Source organism: Pseudorca crassidens, chromosome 19 (assembly GCF_039906515.1).
Source record: "Pseudorca crassidens isolate mPseCra1 chromosome 19, mPseCra1.hap1, whole genome shotgun sequence".
Lineage (NCBI taxonomy): Eukaryota > Metazoa > Chordata > Mammalia > Artiodactyla > Delphinidae > Pseudorca > Pseudorca crassidens.
The window spans coordinates 12687874-12709991 of record NC_090314.1 but is presented as its reverse complement, the minus strand read 5'-3'; the positions used below and the strand labels follow the sequence as shown (position 1 = coordinate 12709991).

The 22118-nt window shown below is 39.6% G+C and overlaps 1 protein-coding gene across 2 annotated transcripts in view; it reads right to left on the bottom strand.

Annotated features, from left to right (window-relative positions):
- RABEP1 (rabaptin, RAB GTPase binding effector protein 1) overlaps positions 1 to 21628 on the bottom strand; it is a 103902-nt gene extending 82274 nt beyond the window's left edge. For both annotated transcript variants that reach the window (XM_067715657.1, XM_067715658.1), the window contains exon 1: positions 21383 to 21628. In XM_067715657.1, coding sequence (XP_067571758.1) covers positions 21383 to 21416 — 34 coding nt within the window. In that variant the 5' untranslated portion in view covers positions 21417 to 21628. The remainder of the gene's footprint in view (positions 1 to 21382) is intronic.
- Positions 21629 to 22118: the final 490 nt, after the last annotated feature.

Here is a 22118-nt window from a genome sequence, read left to right as displayed (position 1 = left end):
TTTTTAAAAATTCAGCAGCACTTGGGGAAGTCACCAGTATATAGCTTGGTCCCAAAACTAATGTTCATACTAAGTCATTGATAAAAGATTCAGTGATATCCAGTGTACTCTGTTTAAGAAAACAAAGTAAAAGCGTAATTTATTTCAGAAAAATTGCTAAGAAAAATACATGCTATGCCCCTAGCACCTAGAATGTGGTCTCTAAACACTGTTTCCCACAAAAAGTAACCAGGGTTCCTTGGAAAAACTCTGATTCCCGGCCTGGGGCAGGAAATATACAAGATAAATGTGGAACATCTTGGCACCTACTGGGGTTTTATCAAAGGACTTCCCTTTGTAACAAAGGAGTCGACTTAAAGGATTTAATGGCCAAAGATGAGATAATCTGAGCATCAGTGTGGTAGGTTGAACCAACCCTTCCCCTCAGATGTATTAATTTCCTAATCACCAAACGTATAAATATTACGTTATACGGTAAAAGATATAATTAAGTTAAGGATCTTGAAAAGAGTAGTTTACCCTGGACTATCCAGTGAGCCATAAATGCAATCATATCTACCCTTATAAGAAACAGGAGTTCCTCAGCAGACACAAAGAGGACTATGTAATGTGATAACAGAAGCAGAAACTGGAGTGAGGAAGCCAAGGAATGCCAGCAGCCACCAGAAGCAGGAAGAGGCAAGGAACAGATGCTCCCCTAGAACCTCTGGAAGGAGTACAGACCTGCTGACACTTGATTTCAGCCCAGTGATTCTGATTCTGGACGTCTGGCCTCCTCAACTGTGAGAGAATAAACTTCTGTTGTTTTAAGCCACCCAGTTATGGTAATTTGTTGGAGCAGCCATAGTAAACTAATATAATCAGTAACTACAATGAAGTAAAAACATATACATTTTTTTTTTTTTTGCTGTACGCGGGCCTCTCACTGCTGTGGCCTCTCCCGTTGCGGAGCACAGGCTCCGGACGCGCAGGCTCAGCGGCCATGGCTCACGGGCCCAGCCGCTCCGTGGCATGTGGGATCTTCCCGGACCGGGGCACGAACCCGTGTCCCCTGCATCGGCAGGCGGACTCTCAACCACTGCGCCACCAGGGAAGCCCAAAACATATACATTATTTAAATCCATGTGTTCTTGATGATATACGAAGGAAAAAAAAACCCTGATTAGTTACCTTTGAAGGGTTCTAGGCAACCAAGTCATTATTTTGAAAACTGGTAACCAAAGAGAAAAGTAGTAAGCATTTATTCTCCATTTCCTACACCATAAGGTAGCAAAATATACAAGGAGAATTTTTCTTTACAGAACTATTCCAGCTAATAACTTGCTATTTTACAAATCCTAATGAATGGAGAAATCTAGGCAATGATCAACAGTCCTAACATCTCAAAGAGACAACCAGACATTATGAGCCTCCTGATAGAGGTACACGCTACCACTTTGAAATATTCTTTTAAAAAGCACAACAAAACCACCACCAAAAAATATAACACATAAAACCGTATTTCAAACAAACAAAAACCTGGACCTAATCACTACTTTAGATCAAACTACCGATTTAGAGGAAACACAGAAGGCACAAGAATATGGAGACCAACACAACATGGATGCAATTAGGAAATTCCAGGTGTGAACAATCTACAGGGTGGATTTCTTCAACAGACAAATTGTAAGGGAAAAAAACAGACAGGACACACCAACCAATCTTAAGGATAGCTTTTATTTTGGATCCTGATTTGAACAATTTTTTTTTTTAAGTTGAGACAACTGAGGAAATTTCAACACTGACTAGATATTCAGAAACACTAAAGAATTAGTTACTGTTTTTAGGTGATATAGTAGTATTGCATTTTATGTTTACATATATACTAAAATGTTTCCAAATGAAATCATCTAATGTCTGAGTTTTGCTATTAAAAAATCCAGGAGGGGGGACCTCCCTGGTGGTGCAGTGGTTAAGAATCTGCCTGCCAATGGAGGGGACCCGTGTCCCACGTGCCACAGATCTTCCCGGACCAGGGATTGAACACGGGTCCCCTCCATTGGCAGGCAGATTCTTAACCACTGCAATGGAGGGAACCCGTGTTCAATCCCTGGTCCGGGAAGATCCCACATGCCACAGAGCAGCTAAGCCTGTAAGCCACAACTACTGGAGCCCGCAAGCCACAACTACTGAAGCCTGCACACCTAGAGCCCGTGCACTGCAACGAAGAGTAGCCCCTGCTCAACCAACTAGAGAAAGCCCACGTGCAGCAACGAAGACCCAATGCAGCCATAATAAATTAATTAATTAAAAAACAAAACAACAACAACAACAAAAAATCCAGGAGGGAAGGTGGGGAGGGCTATAGGTGAAACAAGACCCGCCATGCATTGATAATCATGATACACAGAGAGAGGGTGGTGGGTCTACATACTAAACTCTTTACTTTTCAAGTGTTTAAACAATTCCATATAAAAGACTAAGTTTGCTTTTTTTTTTTTAAAGTCTTACCATTTCTGTGTTTGAGGGCTTAAGTCTAAATCAGCTGAAAAATAATGTGCCCATAAAACCATCCCTCCACCATTCCATATAAAGGGGCATTATACATATTCACACATACAATTCACAGTGGAGAACTATTAATTAAAAATTTAATTACTTCTGGTTACCAAATTCCTTTAATATAAAATGAAAATTTGCTCAGAATATTCTGAAGATTTTTTTTTGAAGATTTTTTTTTTTTTATCGTTTACATAGGAACAAGTCAAGCCTAACACAACATATGATACCTCTTGGAACCATATATGATTATACTGTAAAACAAATCAAATTCCCTATGTACATACTGTCCTTCATTGTAACATGGAAAACCTAAAATGTAGATGTAATTTCTTATCTCCCTACACTTGTGTTATAAAAAGGCTACAATATAACCACACAGCTGATATTAGAAGTTATTTATCAGAAAAGAAGTTCTTCATAAATAAATAATAAAAAGACAAGCATTATATTTTATTTATAAGGGAAGTTGAATGCATTATTTATGAGCCTTTCAGAAATATCAAAGTCATACATAGAAAGGCATCAGAATTTTGATAAATAGTTATCCTAAGTGTGGGTGAAGAAGATTAATTATATGTCCCTGAAGGGGAAATGAGAAACCAGTAGGTAAAAAAATTTCCAGGAGAGAGCGCTGATGTTAATGACATGGGGAGGAGGGTGAGGGGGTGTCTCTCAAAGCTAGAAAAAAGAATTAAATAACAGGAACTAACAGTTAAGTATCCCCTATTCATCAGGTATTATATGGGAAGCCGTACAGCATAATAGTTGAAAGCACAGGCTCTGGAATTAATGTTTGAATCCCAGCTCTGCCACTTATAAACTGGTTCCTTCTCTCTACCTGTAAAAATGGGGACTAGAATAGTACTATCTTCTAGGGTTGTAGCAAGGATTATATAATTTACATATAGCTCTTAGGCAAGTTATTTTATACACTGGCTCATTAAACTTTCAAAACAAACCATAAAGTAGGCATACCATCCCCAGTTATAGGTGAGAAAACATACTGAGAAATTAAGTAAAATGCCTATTGTTGCACCGCTAGGAAGTGGCAGAGCTGGGTTCAAACACTGACCTGCCATGGCCTAGAAAGATTTCCCTGTGACTATAAGTATTTAATAGTGATTAATATAGGACTTATAAACAAGTGTAATACCACCTTCTAGGGGTGGCTCTTTTATTTAGTCACATATTAATTTACATGTTGAAATATATATACTTAATTATAAGTTATTTTCCTTCACACTAAAGGCATTATACTGTTAGGGTTTGTTTTTTTTAAGTCATTTGTATAACTTTATCAGAATGGTAACAGTGCATTCTAAAGCATTTTGTTATAAACCAGTGGTTCTCAACTGGAGGTGATTTTGCTTCCCAGAGGATATTTGACAATGTCTGGAGACATTTTTGGTTGTCATAACCAGGGGTGGGGTCGGGGGGGGGTGCATAGGTAAGGGTACTGGCATCTAGTGGGTAGGGGCCAAAGATGCTGCTTATTTAACATCCTACAATGTACAGGACAGTCATACACAACAAAGAATAATACAGCGCAAAATGTCAATAGTGACAAAGGTAAGAAATCTGTTATAAACTGATAGGAAGGGTTGAGAACTTCAGATACAAAGTGAAACACCAGAAGACAGGTAAAAAGTCCCTTCCAAAAGGAAACCATAAACAAAACGAAAAGACAACCTATGGAATGGGAGTAAATATTTGCAAACGATACAACTGACAAGGGCTTAGTTTCCAAAATATACAAACAGCTCATACAACTCAACAACAAAAAACGAACAACCCAATCGAAAAATGGGCAAAAGAACTAAATAGTTATTTCTCCAAAGAAGACATACAGATGGCCAAAAGGCACATGAAAAGATGCTCAACATCACTAATTATTAGAGAAACACAAATCAAACCTACAATGAGGTACCACCTCACACTGGTCAGAATAGCCATCATTAAAAAGTCCACAAATAACAAATGCTGGAGAGGGTGTGGAGAAAAGGGAACCCTCCTACTGTTGGTGGGAATGTAAGTTGGTGAGGCCACTATGGAAAACAGTATGGAGGTTCCTCAAAAAACTAAAAACATCAGGGGCTTCCCTGGTGGCGCAGTGGTTAAGAATCCGCCCACCAATGCAGGGGTCATGGGTTCAAGCCCTGGTCCAGGAAGATCCCACATGCCGTGGAGCAACTAAGCCCATGTGCCACAACTACTGAGACTGCACTCTAGAGCCCACGAGCCACAACTACCGAAGGCTGTGAGCCTAGAGCCTATGCTCCGCAACAAGCCACTGCAATGAGAAGCCCACTCACCGCCACTAAAGAAAGCCCACATGCAGCAACAAAGACCCAAAAATAAAATAGATAAATTGATTAATTAAATAAAAACAAAGCTTCCATATGATCCAGCAATCCCACTCCTGGGCATATATCCGGACAAAACTAAAATTCAAAAAAATACATACACCCCTATGTTCATAGCAGCACTTTTCACAATAGCCAAAGCATGGAAACAACCTAAATGTCCATCAACAGATGAATGGACCAAGATGTGGTACATATACAATGGAATACTACTCAGCCATTAACAAAAATAAAATAATGCTATTTGCAGCAACATGGATGCAACTATAGATTATCATGCTAAGTGAAGTTAAGTCAGAAAGAGAAAGACAAATACCATATGATATCACTTACACATGGAAACTAAAACATGACACAAATGAACTTACCTATGAAACAGAAACAGACTCACAGACATAGAGAACAGACTTGTGGTTGCCAAGGGGAAGCAGGGTGGGAGATGCATGGATTGGGAGTTTGGGGTTAGCAGATGCAAACTATCATATATAGAACTGATAAACAACAAGGTCCCACTGTAGAGTACAAGGAACTATATTCAATATCCTGTGATAAACCATAATGGAGGACTTCCCTGGTGGCACAATGGTTAAGACTCTGTGCTCCCAATGCAGGGGCCCAGGTTTGATCCCTGGTCAGGGAACTAGATCCCATACGCATGCCACAACTAAGAGTTCGCATGCCACAGCTAAGGAGCCCGTGAGCCACAACTAAGGAGCCCACGTGTGGCAACTAAGGAGCTGGCGAGCCACAACTAAAGAGCCCGCCTATCACAACTAAGACCCAATGCAACCAAATAAATAAATAAATATTTTTTAAAAAACCATAATGGGAAAGAATATGAAAAAGAATATATATATATGAATCACTTTGCTGTACAGCAGAAATTGACACAACACTGTAAATCAACTATACTTCAATTAAAAAAAAAAGTCCCTTCTAATCCTAAAATTCTGTCCCCTTACCATACCTGATTAAAACAAATCCAGGGTATGTTTCAAGACAGATAACTATGCAGTAATCGACAGCAAAAGTCTTAAAATTCTGTATACTTTTCAACCAAGCAATTTCACTGCCAAAAATATATCCTAAAGAAGTAATAATGATGAGTATGCATGAAGATTTAATTGCAGGAACTCCCTGGTGGCGCTGTGGTTAAGAATCCGCCTGCCAATGCAGGGGACACAGGATTGATCCCTGGTCCAGGAAGATCCCACATGCCACAGAGCAACTAAGCCCGCATGCCACAACTACTGAGCCCACGTGCTGCAACTACTGAACCTCACACCCCCAGAGCCCATGCTCCGCAACAAGAGAAAGCACCGCAAATGAGAAACCTGTGCACCTCAGTGAAAGAGTAGCCCCTGCTCACCGCAACTAGAGAAAGCCCACGTGCAGCAACGAAGACCCAACACAGCCAAAAAAAAAAAAAAGATTTAATTGCAAGAATGTTGACTTCTTTAAAGCATCAGAATTCCAAAACGTCAAAAAAAGCAAATGTCTAACAACAGAAAAATGACCCCCCAAATTATGAGGTATCTATACAAGTTTCAAGATGAAACCTTTTCGAAAGAGACCGTAACAAATTCTATCAAATCTACAAGGAATAAATATATCCTATGCTATTTAACCTGTCTTCAGCATAATAAAAGATGGAATGTTTCCGAATTTATTTTACTAGACTAGTATAATCAAGGCACCAAAACCCAAGGTAGTACCAAAATGTAAAACTATAGGCCAATCTCAGTTATGAACGTAATTTTGCAAAAAAAAAAGTTAAAACATTAGCAAACCTAACCTAGATACATACTAGAACAATCCATCACAAACAAGCTGAGTTTACCTCAGGTATACAAAATCTGTCCCAACATTAGGAAATCCATTAATCAATTCTGTTAGAGATCAAAAAGACCTGAAATAATCTCAATGAATTACAAAGTAAAGGAAAAAAAGTAAAGCAATGAAAAAGGAAACAGCTATGAGAAACAAAGAATGCCCAATATATGGATGATCCATGTGCCTAAAACAGAAAACCCAACAAAGAGAACTAAGAAAATACTAAAAGAAAAAAGAAAAAAAAAACACTAAAAGATTTAAAGGAATAAATACTCCCAAGAGGAAATCAGAAGTGAATCTGCAAGTAAAAAATAATAAAGATGTGAGCAAACAGGCTCACATTGGAGGAAAACAGAAAATAGAAGGAGGACTTCCCTGGTGATCCAGCAGTTAAGACTCTGTGCTCCCAATGCAGGGCGCCCAGGTTTGAGCCCGGGTCAGGGAACTAGATCCGCATGCCACAAACTAAAGATCCCGTGTGCCACAACTAAAGATCCCACATGCTGCAACTAAGACCCAGCGCAGCCAAATAAATAAATATTTTTAAAAAAGAAAGAAAAAAAATAGAAGGAACTTGGACATCCTTGAACAACTGAACCAACCTTGGAATGCTTTACTTCTAAACTTGCTACACACAAAAAAACCCTTTACTTGTTTAAGCCACTAGGGATTGGATTTCCAATTGCTATGAGAGGTATTCCTGATACAAAATAATACATCAAAATGTATATATATCACAAGTATCAAAATTTTAATGTACATAAATCCTTATTAGTTGTTTCAAAGGTTATTAAGATAAGTATTTGCATAAATATTTAGAGATATATGTAGCAGGATGTTTACTACAGTGTTAACTGCAATGGGAAAAAAAATTTAAATATATACCAAGAGAGACCTAGTTAATCATGTTATGGAATCCATACAATGGATTACTATGCAGTCATTAACAATAACATTTATTACTTAATTTAAGTGGAAACAACACCCTATAAAAATATTAGAATTTTCATTAAACTTTTAAAAGCGTTTTTTTCATATATTTTAATTACATATAGTGACTTCCCTGGTGGCCCAGTGGTAAAGAATCCACCTTCCAATGCAGGGGACGCGGGTTCAATCCCTGGTCAGGGAGCTAGGATCCCACACACCGTGGGGCAACTAAGCTCACGCGCCACAACTACTGAGCTCACACACCTTCGCTAGAGAGCCCACGTGCCACAAACTACAGAGCCCACATGCTCTGGAGGCCACGCACAACTAGAGAAGAGAAAACCCACACACCACAACTAGAGAAGCCTGCACACTGCAACGAAAGATCCCGCATACCTCAACGAAGATCCCGCATGCTGCAGCTAAGACCCAATGCAACCCAAAAAATAAAAAATAAATATACATATAAAAACCCTGGAAAGATAACATATCAATAAGTGAATGGATATTATCTTTGAGTAATTTTTTTATGCTTTTCTGCATTTTCTAAATTGTTTACAATAGGTAGTATTAATTTTATCTAAAATTATAAAATAACTGCTTACAGAAAATTAACGACTTAATAAAAGATGTGGAAGTCCTAACCTGACAAACAGCTCATACAGAAACAACTTAAAAATTCAAATGATATTGAAAAAAAAAAAAAAAGGCCAACAATTTCAGAAAAAACAAAAAACGAAGAAAGTATAAGTGGATATCTAATTGATACTGAGATAAAGCAGGTCTTTGAAGGTATCAAAGCATTATCAAGTTTGTTCAAAAGAATTCTTAGGCTTCTCTATACCATGCATTAGCAATAAGAGAAAGAATAAACTTGGACAATATCTGTAACAAATAAAAGACGAAGGCCAATGTCCATGAAATAAAGATATTTATAAATTAATAAGAAAATGGCAAAGGACATGAAGAGGCAATGCACAAAGAAAACAAATGGTCAATACATTTTTTAAAGCCTAATCACACCCACCAAAATGGTATCTTATTGCTGTTATAGGTTGCATTTAGAAACTTAAAACAGAAATAAGATACCACTTTGCCTATGCTATTGGTAATAATTAAGTCTATACTTAATGTTAACAAGGGTGAGGTGACACTAAAAGACATCAGCACTAATGGCAGAAATGTAAACTAGAACGAGATATCTGGAAAGCAATTTAGCAATATATAAATATATCAAAACCTCATATTTTTTGACCCAGAACTCTCTGGGAAATAATCAAAGATGACATCAAAGACTAATGTCCAAAGATGTCTCCTGTAGAATTATTTACTAATAGCAAGATCTTACAAATAATCAAATAGGCAGTAATAGGAAAATAATTAAGTTATTTTTATAACTTAATGTATAACAAATATATGATAAATTAGACTTTTAAAACCAACGTTTTTTGAAAAGCTTACAACACAGAAATATTTTACATCATAATTAAAATAAAAATAGCAGAATACAAAACCACATGTGCAATATGATCAGCTGGTTAAAAATTTTATTTGTTGATATAAAACATGGCCAGAAATACACTAAAATGACAAAATATTCCAAAGGATAGAATTATAAGTCCAGTTTTCTTTATACTTTCTTTGTACTTTATGGTTTAAAAAGCACACACACACACACACACAACTTGGGTTTTTGTTTTAACTTTGCCCCTTTTTTAATGATCTGAGAGTTTACTTAAATAAAACTAACCTGAGAGATAGTGGGTGGAATTTAAATAGTAAAAAAAAGTCATGGGAACCTGGATCCTGAGCAATTTACTAAACTTTCATTTCCTCATTGTGAAATACGGATAATACCAACCTTAAAGAATTCAGAGGATTAAATAATTAATGCACTTAAAGTGCTTTATGGCACTCTAAAGATGCTTGTTAAAGATACACCTTTCTATGGGCTTCCCTGGTGGCGGGCCGGGAAGATCCCACATGCCGCAGAGCGGCTGGGCCCGTGAGCCATGGCTGCTGAGCCTGCGCGTCCGGAGCCTGTGCTCCGCAATGGGAGAGGCCACAACAGTGAGAGGCCCGCAAAAAAAAAAAAAAAGATACACCTTTCTCCTTAGTTTATAACTAAATCAATGAGGGTTTTTTTAAGGTCTTTTTTTGGGGGGCGGGGGGGAAGGGGGCAGTAGAGGGGAGCATGGTGGGCAGACTTAATGTGATCATTTCAAATTTTATCTGAATTAGTAAATACCTAAGAATAGTTCAGGAAAATTCTAGAAAATAAATAATGAAGGGTTCCTGGCTCTTTAAAATACTAAAACATTAGAAAGTAGGGAAAAAAGTCATTTTAACTATGGGTATAACACCAGAACAGATAAATCAATCAAACACAATACTATTCAGAAACGGACTCAGGTATTCCTGGATATTTAGCATATAATAAATGGTGGCATTTCAAAATCAATTGAGAAAAATGGATTAAACACTACATGGTGCAATATTATCTGGCTAGCCATTTGAAAATAAACAGGAGTAAAAGCTAGATTCCTATCTCAGCCTTTACATCAAAATAAATTCCAAAGTGATCAAACATTTAAAAGTAAATACTAGAAGGTAACACAGACAAAGAGGTAGAAGGAAACCTAGAAGCCATTAAGGAAAAAACTGATAAAACCCATATGCCAAAACATCTCAAAATTAAAAAACAAAATGGGGGAAATTTTTGCTACATTTGCTACACACATGATAAAGAGGTCAACTTCCCCATATGCAAATAATTTCTTAAATTAAGGAGCTATAAGTTCTCTTATACCCTGATGGTGAGCCTGTAAATTGTCCAACCTTTCTGAAAAAGAATTTGACATTTGCCATTAAATTTTTAAATGTTTACTTATTTATTTTGGCTGCGCCGGGTCTTAGTTGCAGCACATGAGATCTTTAGTTATGGCATTTGGACTCTTGGTTGAGGCATGCACGCAGGATCTAGTTCCCTGAGCAGGGATCGAAGCCAGACCCCCTACATTGGGAGAGGGGAGTCTTAGCCACTGGACCACCAGAGAAGTCCTGCCATTAAATTTTTAAACGTTCATATTCTTTGACTCAGTAATTTTGGTTCAAGGAACTTATAACACAAAAACACTCACATGAGCCTGTGAAGACAGGTACAAGGATATTAGCTGAAGTTTTATAATAACGGCAGAAATATTCATTAATGGGGACTTACTTTAAAAAATTATAGTGTATCTGTATTATACAGCCACAAAAATGATCTATTTCAAAAATGATGACATTATCTATATCAAAAACAAATAAAGAAAAAGGAAGGTTGAGAAGAGCGTATATAGCAGGATTCCACTTTTAAATCATCAGAATACACATTTCTTTTTAAAAAACCAGAAAAATACCTACCAGACCCTTATCAGTGTTTATCTCTGAGGGGTGAGCTTATGAGCTTATATGGACTTTTCCCTTCATATTATACATTTATAAATTTTTAACAAACATTTGTTATTTTTGACACAAAAAATCTTTTAATTAAGAAATTTAAAATCACATCTATGAAAGAATACACAAATATATAAATGGAACAGAATGGTGAGCCTAGGAATAGATCCACGAATATAGCAGACTGATCTGTGACAAAGAAGGACAGGCAATTCAATGGAGAAAGGACAGTCTTTTCAACAAATGATGGTGCTGGAACAACTGGATATCCACATGCAAAAATGAAAGAAAAAAATCTAGCTACAGACTTTACACCCTTTACAAAAAAAATAACTCAAAATGAGTCACAGACCTAAATGTAAAATGCAAAACTATGAAACTCCTAGAGTGAAACATAGTAGAAAATCTAGATGACCTTGGGTTATGGCAATGACTTTTTAGATACTGCACCAAAGGCATGATCTATGAAAGAAATAATTATAAGTTGGATTTCATTAAATTTAAAACTTCTGTTTGTGAAAAACACTGTCAAGGGCAAAGACAAGCCACAGATTTGGAGAAAATACTTGCAAAAGACATATCTGATAAAGTCCAGTTATCCAAAATACACAATGCACTCTTAAAACTAAACAATAAGAAAATTAACAACCTCATTAAAAGTTAAGCAAAAATTCTGAACAGACACCTCACAAAAGAAGATATACAGATAGTGAATAACCTCAACATCATCTGTCTTTAGGGAACCTCAAATTAAAACAATGAGATACCACTACTAGAATGGCTAAAATCCAAAACACAGACACTTGCCAAATGCTGGAAAAAGTGGAACAACAGGAATGCTCATTTGTGGCTGGTGGGAATGCAAAATGGTACAGCCACTTCAACATACTCTTACCATATAATTCAGCAATCACACTCCTTAATATTTAGCCAAATGAGTGGAAAACTTAGATCCACACAGAAATCTGCATTATAGTAATTTATTCATAACGGCTAAAACTTGGAAGCAATCATGAAGTCCTTCAATAACTGAATAACTGGTACATCTAGACAATGAAATATTAATCAGTGCTAAAAAAAGAATTGGGCTACCAAGCCACAAAAAGACATGAAGAAACCTTAAATGTATATTACTAAGTGAAAGAAGCCAATATGAAAAAGGCTACATAACTGTAAGATTCCAACTATATAACATTCTGTAAAAGGGAGAAACCATGGAGACAGTAAAAAGATCAGTGTTTACCAAGCATTCAGGGGAAAAGAGGGATGAGGAGGTAGAACACGGCATTTCTAAGGCAGTGAAACTGTTCTATATGATATTACAACGGTCAATGGATAGATGCATTGCATGTTTGTCCAAACCCACAGAATGTACAACACCAAGAGTGAACACTAATGTAAGTGATGGACTTTGGATGATAATGATGTGCAGGTTCGATTGTTTAAAAATGTACCACACTGGTGTGGAATGTTGATGGTCAGGGAGTCTGACAGGGAGGGGGTATAAGAAAACTCTCTGTACTTTCTGTTCAATTTTGCTATGAAAATAAAACTACTCTAATTTTAAAAAAAACACAACACAGTGCAAGGCACAGAACACCTCAATAAATCACAGCTTCCATTTTATTATGAACTCATATGATACAGAGAAATCAAACAAATTTGAGGGAACGTTAGCATACATCAAAAAGAGTTGAGAGTTTTGATCAAAAAATCTTTGCTGTTTGTTGCACGAGTCACATAGATTCCATGTCTGGAATATTCCACTAATATTAGGGACACCATTTTAGGAAGAGCACTAGCAAACTACATGGTATTAGGACATCTGGCTAGCCAAGCAAAAGAAGCTGCAAAGAATGGAGAGGGTACAGAATCCTCACATGAGGAACTGCCAAGATGGAAGCAAGCTCTTTAAGTATCTGAAGACCCTTTGTGTGGAAGAGAAAATAGAGACTAATTTTGACTCATTCACGAGGCCAGAACCATGGTGTAGAAGTTGTAGGGAAGTGATTTCAGCCCAACAAAGTTAAGAATTTACTAATACAGTTACCACAAAAAGTGGCCATGTTCTAGGAAGACTGGATTTCATCTGTCAGGAGTAAATGCAGAACAAATTTTTGCAATAGAGATGGATCTAACCTGTTAATGGCCCTTCTGTAACTGTCTACTGAGGCTTACTAGGTTCACAATAAAATGAAAGACAGAAGTAGTGTCAGGCAGACTCTATTCCATAGTAGCTAAGAAAGCTGAGAATATAATATCTAGATGGGGGAGGGGGGGAGGCCAGGTGGGCAGCAGCAGTTTATTTATAAATAATAAATATAGCAGGAGCTTAGAGAAAGCAATCAAGTAGACATCAATTTGGGACTAAATGGTAACTATCAAGTTTGTATTGATTTTTCATACACTTAACCAATGGAATAGTAACCCACATCATGGTTCCCCCACCCCCACCCCATTGGACTTCCCACAATAAGGACCCAATCATACCCTGTACTTATTATTCTAACAGCCTTTCTCAACCCAGGTTCCATGACAGAGTTAAATCCTAATGCCCAAGGTATTCAATGTACATAATGAATTAACTTCTCTCCTGTGCATCTAAAATGGTACTGGTTATATCACCTTTAGGATAACTGGGAACATAGCCAAATTATTTTCTGTGTTCTGTGCTTAAGATGAGGAACCCAGCCAAGTATAAACAATCTCATCTGTAATAAAGGTTGCAAAACAACAACTTCCATGAGGACAGGCACCTTGTCTACCCTGTTCGTAGTTCATACTCAAATCATATATGTTGAATAAATGAATGGAGACTACACTTATATTTAGTCAGTTTCTCTTCTACCTCAAGAGTTTTCTCTACCTTTCTTTCTCACACATCCTTTCCTTTTTCCCTTCTGTTTTGGAGGATGAGATCCCTGTCTCTCCTCCTGACACTCAAGCTCTTGATGCATCTTATCTGCTCTTAATTCCTCAGAGATCTAGTCCATATTTATTTTCTCCTTGATAACTTCAGGTTCTCCCTTCTCAGGGGCAGTTCCTCCAGCATCTACAATTATTGAAAAATAAATAATTATCAAGGAAGTCTCAGGACTTCCCTGGTGGTCCAGTGGTTAAGACTCCAGGCTCCCAATGCAGGGGGCCCGGGTTCGATCACTGGTCATGGAATTGGATCCCACATGCCGCAACTAAGAGCCCACATGCCACAACTAAAAAATCCCGCATGCGGCAACCAAGATCCCACGTGCCACAACGAACACCCAGCGCAGCCAAATAAGTAAATAAATATTAAAAAAAAAAAAGAAAAAGTCTCATGCGTTCTGACTGTAATCAAGTTACATCCATTCTATGATTCCTTTTTAGCAATGTCATAATGATGCAGCTAGAGAAAGTTCATTCTACATAAACAGAAGCAGTAACCAGAAGACAGGTGACAACCCCACTCTACTACTAAATTCTACTGTTGGCTCTGCTACAATGCACATCACTTCTGCTTCTTTAGTCCTTAACTTCCTGATCTCTAAAATGAGGGAAGATAGTCTTTAAGATTCTTTTCAGGGATATGTCTCTATATCTACTACTCTCTATAGGTTAAATACATCTGCAGTGAGTAAAAGTAATGGTGAGGCAAATTTCCACTTAATTAAAGGATAACCAAAACATTAGAACTAGTCAAAACTAGGATGTCGTGAGTTCCTTCTCTCTCCAGAGGCATTCAAACAGAAATTAGTCTACCACTTGGAAGAGATTCAAGTATCTAATGAGAAAACTGAACAAAGGCACCTTCCTTCATAGCTCTCCCTGTTCTACTTGTAGTAAGTTTCCCCTGTGATCCAACAGAGAACTATCTACTGTCACTAGGCGCCTCCTCATTTCACATTAGTGTGCCTAAAGCCCATTCCCTCCACTAGATCATAAAATTCCTGAAATCAGAACTATATCTCGTTCATTTCCACAGCCCTTCCGCATTACCTGGCACAGCTGTCCTACACAAAAATAAACAGAATTGTTTACTAAATATTCCTATGAAGACTAAACTCAATGTAATGACTGATTATACAAAAAGAGCACATGAAATTTCACTGAATAAAAACCTAGTATATGATGTACTCAAGATATTTTAGAAATCAGAGCCCTTAAGAGTCAAAGGCAGTTCCATCCACAGGTAGTCAGGTAAGACATACAAATTAAAGGATTATTACACAATCCCAGGCTACTGTGTGCTGGGGCAGACTGTGTCAGTCTGTGTTAGTGAGACTGTGTTAGTCAGACTGTGGGGTAAGCTCAGGGCTTTTGTGTTTCTGATCAAGTTTAGTAGTTGGGAGATTTATCAAGTAATAATAAACAAACCAAATATATGGATTATTGAATAAATGGTATTAAAACAATTGGCTTGGGCTTCCCTGGTGGCACAGTGTCTAAGAATCCACCTGCCAATGCAGGGGACACGGGTTCGAGCTCTGATCCGGGAAGATCCCACATGCCGCGGAGCAACTACACCCGTGCAGCACAACTACTGAGCCTGCGCTCTAGAGCCCGCGAGCCACAACTACTGAAGCCGGAGTGCCTAGAGCCCGTTTTCCACAACGAGAAGCCACCGCAATGAGGAGCCCGCGCACCGCAACGAAGAGTAGCCCCCACTCGCCTCAACTAGAGAAAGCCCGTGCACAGCAACGAAGACCCAACACGGCCAAAAATAAATAAATAAAATAAATATTTTTTTTTAAAAAATTGGCTTTATCCACTTGGAAGAAAAATAAAGTTAGAACACTATATCACATCAAAAATAAATTCCAGATGCAGGCAGCTTTCCCCAGCAAGCCAGAAAGCAGCTTTCCAGGAAGTTCTACAGACGTGGTCCCTCAATGATCACTGCCCTTCAGAGGGCCACAGCTGTACCCTCTCCAACAAAGTCTGGATTTCAGTTCTGGGAGCAGCCTCTTGAAGATTTGTTCCTTCCCTAGGTGCTCTGCCTTAGCCTTGAGGCAGTAGCTGCTCCCTGTATCTACTATTCCTGTATTCTTTAGGGTTTTTTTTTTTCTCTTAGGTAATCTCCTGTTTAGTTAATAATTCTTTATATTAAACTTTACCTGTTAAATTTAAAAATAAATTCCAGATGGTCTAAAGTACTAAATATAAGAGATGAAGCTATGAAAGTGGTGAAAATGAGATGTTTTCGTTGTTGTTGGGGTTTTTTTGGTTGTTTTTTGTTTTTTTAATAAAAAGAGGTCTTCCTAAGAAACCCAGAAACTATTAATTTTTTAAAATGGTCAAAGGACTTCCCTGGTGGCGCACTGGTTAAGACTCCATGCTCCCAATGTAGGGGGCCCGGGTTCAATCCCTGGCTGAGGAACTAGATCCCACATGCATGCCGCAACTAAGGAGCCCACGAGCTGCAACTAAGGAGCCCACATGCCACAACTAAGACCTGGAACAACCAAATAAAAATAAATGTTTTTTTAAAAAGTGATCAGGTCTACATAAAAATTGAAGCTTTCTGCACAACAAAAGAAAAAATAAATATATATAATTACTATCAGGAAAGTACAAATTAAAAAGCCATCATTTTACCTACTTAAAACCGTTCAGTGGCTTCCCTTAGAGCTCTAACAGTAAAGCCCACTCAGGCCAGCCTATACCTATTTGACCCTCTCATCATCTCTACCCAGGCACACTGACCTTTCTTCAGTCATCTTACTCATCCTGCTTCTTCCAAAAAGGGACTCCTGCTCATCCACTGGATCTCAGCTCTAGGACCACTTCCTCAGAAACCTTTCCTGGACTAACTAAATGGGTCAAATTCCTCAATTACAGCATTGTGTACCTCTCACAGCTGCTCAGCCCAAAAACCTCCTAATGATCCTCGACTACCTCTCTCTTTTGCATCCCATACCTAATCTAAATACTGTTGGCCATGCCTTCGAAATATAACCTCCACCAATGCACCCTGGTCTCAGCCTCATCATCTTTTTCCTGGATTAATGCCTCCCTTGCCTTCCTTTACTCTACTGCCAATCTACCAACCAGAGTGGTTTTTTTTTTTTTTTAAATGTTATGTCAGATCACATCACTCCTCTGCTCAAAACATTTTTAATGATTCCCCATAGTGAAAGCCAATCTTTGCAATGCTTCTAGAGCCCAGAAGACCTGCCACCACCCCATTACCTTTCACCTCATATTCTACTACTCTCTTCTCCCTTCCTCTCCCACCTCCTTCCACCCACTGCCCCAATAATTTCATTCTAGCCACACTGACCTCCATGCCATCCCTCAAACATGCCACACACATTCCTTCCCTAAGGCATTCGCAAGAATTGATCCCTATGTCTGGAACACTCTTCCTCCAGATATCCTCATATTACCTCTTCTATCACCTTCAAGTCTCTGGTCAAATGTCATCTATGCAATAAGGCTACTCTGACCACCCTATTTAAAACCAGCCTATCCCCATTCCTTTTACCCTGCTCTATTTTTTCTTTTTTCCATAGCACTTATCACCTAACAATCCATATGTTTTGCTTATGTTTGTTGTTTAATATCTGTTTCTCCCACACTAGGGCAGGGTTATTTATTATCTGTGTTGCCCAGTGATGTATTTCAAATATCTAGAATTGTGCCTGGCCAGTAGTACACGCTCATATTTGTTGAGCAGTTTTGTACTTGTCTGTGGGATTATCTAATTAACGGCCTTCTGATTCACCACCTAGGAACAGGGACTGGGTTTGGGTTTCTTCGTCATTTTATTTCCTAGGGCCTAGCATAAGGCTTGGTCTAGACTGGGCACACAAACATTTGTTAACTGAAGAATACCTTTTTTTTTTTTTGTCTATCACAAGATACAAACTTAAAACAACTGACATTATCCAGGGTTTGTAAAAGTGTAGAGGAAATCCACCCTCTCATATACTATTGGCAGGTATGTAAATTGATACTTTTTGAGAGTAAGCTAGCAATGGTTATTAAAATTTAATTCACTCAGAGCTCATGCCCTTTAATTCACAGTCTTACAGAAGTAAAAGCAAAAGTACCTGAAAAATATGTACAAGAATATTTATTACAGAACTGCTTATAATGAAAAAATTAAAACATCAATAAAGATATAGGCAAATAAATCATGTGTGGTACATGCGTATGACAGAACATTCTTTAACAAGAATGAGATAGATCTATAACATTGAACTGGAAAGTAGTCCACGATCTAGTAAACAGATCGAGGGCTCTGGCATCAGGTGACCTGGATTTGAATCCTGGCTCCCCTCACTTCTAGCTATGTAACTCTAGGCACTTTCAACTTCTCTGTGCTTCAGTTTCCTCATCAATAAAACAGGAACAATATTATAATAGTACCCACCTCACTGATAAGAAGATTTCCTGAAATAATGCATGCAGTGTCTATAGCACATTATATGGCCACATAACCATTTACAAGTATATGATAATTATAGCTAACACTTATAAGCAAAATAGACAAGTTGCAGACCTATGTATGTAAAGCATGTCCATTTCAGGGGAAAAAGGTAGCATGTCTGTGTTAACTATAGAAAAAAGTCAAGAAGGATAGAAAACTTAATACTGGTTTCTTTTGGGAGATGGGAGGAGACACACTTCTTAATAGCCATACTTTTTTAATGGAAGGATTTTAGAATACAGTGTTTTTAAATAAAAAAGAAATGAAGTAAAATCAGAGCAAATGCTTCTAAGATAGAGTTTAACTTAGATTTAAAAATATTAAAATTTTAAAAATTTTACATTCTATATAGTCTTTGAATTATCAAGGTAAAATGAAATAATAAGCTGAAATTTTTTTGACTATTAAAGTTACCTTTGTTCTGAACGAGTAAACTAAGATGCATGATCAAAAAAATAGTTTTCGAAAAACTTACAAAAGAAAAAATTAAAGAGAATTAAAAGAAAATTATTACGTTTTACCCTGTCGATTTACACACAAATGAATTCTTTTCTTAATCTACGATATCTCCATGAAAAATAAACCTATGTCAAAGAAGGAAAAGAAAACAATGTCAATGTAAAATAAAACTGCCTCTAAAATGGGATACCTGGGAATTCCCTGGAGGTCCAGTGGTTAGGACTCTGCGCTCTAACTGCCGAGGGCCTGGGTTCAATCCCTGGTCAGGGAACTAAGAGCACACAAGCCACGCAGTGCAGCCAAATAAATAAATAAAATGGGATAAAAGCTAGATTAAAGTCAAAAAGTAAAGTTATCTTTTACTGCCAGTTTAACTCAAAAGAATTCTGCAACTGTTTGGTTTTTTTGTTTTTGTTTTTTTTTGATATCAGCAGGGCTAGGAAATTCAAGCATGCTTAAAGCTAAAGTGTTAAGAAGTGATCTATGTTAAGTTCAGCCAAAGAGAAAAATTAAATCCCCAAGATGAACTTCTAAGACACTGATACAAAGCGTTCAAATACACCGAATTCTCTCTCCTTCTGTAAACAGTAGCTGTGGCTGCTCATTTACTACATTAACTGAAAATAAATACTGCAATCTATGCAAACTAAATCTCATCCCACGGTCACAGGATTTGAAAAACAGGGAATAAACCTGTACTAAGAATACAAGATTTCCTAAAGCTAATTTTTCCTAGCCTCTTTCAAGTGCTTAGTCACTTCTGCCTATTTACAAGGAAGACCATTTCACATCTAGAAAGAGGCAGGGAATTTTGATTCCAGACTGTCATGTCACCTGAGCCGTCCTAGACGTTTGTTTCCATGCAACTCAAGAGAAGGCAGCTGCCAGCTAAGCATACCTACCCCTCCAGATCAGAACCAGAAGCCACTGGGGCTCTCTCTATTCTGCCTCTGTCTGCAAAAACAAAGAGGTGTTTGTGGAAACGGGAAGTTTTCTTCCCTGACACCAAATGCAAAAGGTGAGGATTAAAATGTAGCCTGAAAACATCCCTGTTTCCTCTAACAGTCCACCAGAAATGCCTCCCTTCTGTTCTACTGAAACAGAAACAGCAACCAGATTCTTACACAACTCCAGATGTGGGTACCAGACATGTCTCCTTAGGCAACTAACAAAACCTAAAACTAGAGGCAAAAAGGCTTTGGAACACACTTCCAAGAAAGCAGCTAGCATTAAAATCTGATAACATTGTTTCAGGTTCCTCAAAGGCAACAAAAGAGAGTAAGGTCTTCATGAAAGATTATTTTAAGAGACAATCCTAGGCAAAGGCAGGTTTTTAAGGACCTACCATGGGCCCAGCACCAAATCCCGACATTCCACTCACACAAGATTCTAAGCACACACGCTGATTACAGAAATACACCTGAAAGAACTCTCTCGCCCAGATACAGCAGTACCTTGCCAAGGACCAGGCACAGTCTTTCCAAACACAACTCCAGGTAGTAAAACCTGGAACCACGTGGTCAATCTCCGAAGCAGAGCTTAAGCCAATTTCCCAGAAGGTCATGAAGGACTGACAACCACCTGGGACTAATTAGGATGGGGCTCTTTTTCCTTCCTTGGATATAAGTGCTATAAAAGACACGCTTCCTCGACTTCACCATTCTCCTCATTATTTCCAAAAAACGCCTTAATAATACTAACCGGTTTACATAATACATGTTGCCTCCTTTCTAAGTAAAATATAAAGGCTCGAATTAACCTCTTTTCATGAGAATACTCAAGTTCAAAAAGGCTAAGAAACCTGCATAGTGCTTGTTAGTGAAGGCTCCAGGTCCTGCAGACGCCCAGGCCCCAGCACTTACCATTAAGCCACAATGCCTCTCAAGGAACGCTACTAAATCCAGCTACTGATCCCAACCAGTTTCACGCCACAAAACTGAGCTCAAAGCGCTCAGTGGCATGGATGGGGGGCGGGGCGTGGGGAGGGCACATCACCACTACCTAAGCAATTTTTTTTTTCTTTAACGAATATAGCACATGTTCCTGATTTCCATCCTCCCCACGGGCAGAACCCACGTGCCGGCCCCACCGCTACCCACAGCAGCTCCCTCTCCACGCTCCCCAGCTTCTGCCTGGTCCCCAGCAGCCCCCTCACGCCCCTCCCTCCACCCCCACCCCAGCCAGGGCTAAAGCCGGCACCTCCCGCCCCCTCCCCAGCGACTGCCGCCCAGGCCCCCGCACCGCCCTCGCGCGCAGCCGGCGCCGGAACCCGCGCGCTCCTGCCTCCGCCCGGCAGGGTCACCCCCGGGGCCTGCGCGCGCCCTTCCCGCCGCCCGGAGGTCTCCCCGCGACGCCGGCGCCGGGAAGGCCGCGCCCGCCGCGCCTGCCATGGTGGGCGACTCACCGTCAGGCTGAGGAGCCGGGCCCGGCTGCGCCATGGCCGGGCGGCCGGCCTCGGGGAGCGGGGATGGGCGGGGAAGCGGCGTCCCGGGCTCCCACAGGCTCAGCTGGCGGAGGAGGCGTCGACCGAGCCGCCGCCGCCGCCGCCCAGGGAGAAACCGCTAAGGCTGGAGCCGCCGGCGCCGCCACAGCCGCGGGCAGAGACGGACCCGAGCGCCGACCTCCGCCTCCTCATCCTGACAGCGGGAAATAAGCAGCGCGCAGGCGCGGGGGGATGGGGCGGCACGTGACGTCCCCCTGAGGGAAGGGGCGGGGCTTCGCGAGGGGTTGGGGAGCGCGGCGCGAGGGGGAGGCTGAAGGAGGAGCGGAGCGGGCTGTGGGAGCAAGGCGGGTAGGGGGGGTGGGGGAGGGGGAGGCTGAATAGGGAAGGCGGGGGAGAGGGAAGAGAAGGAGAGTGGCGGCGGGGAAGGCCCGGCCTTGTGCAGGGGCCGCTCCGGGCCCTCCGCCCCAGCACAGAGGCAAAGAAAGAATACTAATGAAAAGAAGGGCGAGAGAGTAGGCTAGTAGTGGCTGGCAAATCCAGCCACTGTCTGTTGTAGCTGTGTGACCTTGGGCGAGTCATTTAACCTCTTTGAACCTCACAGCCTTCGTCTGCAATAATGGCTATTAAAAGTTTAAATGAAGTGAAGTGTGCGGAACTGTGTCTGACGTCCTTTCCATTAAGCACCTATATAGGATGT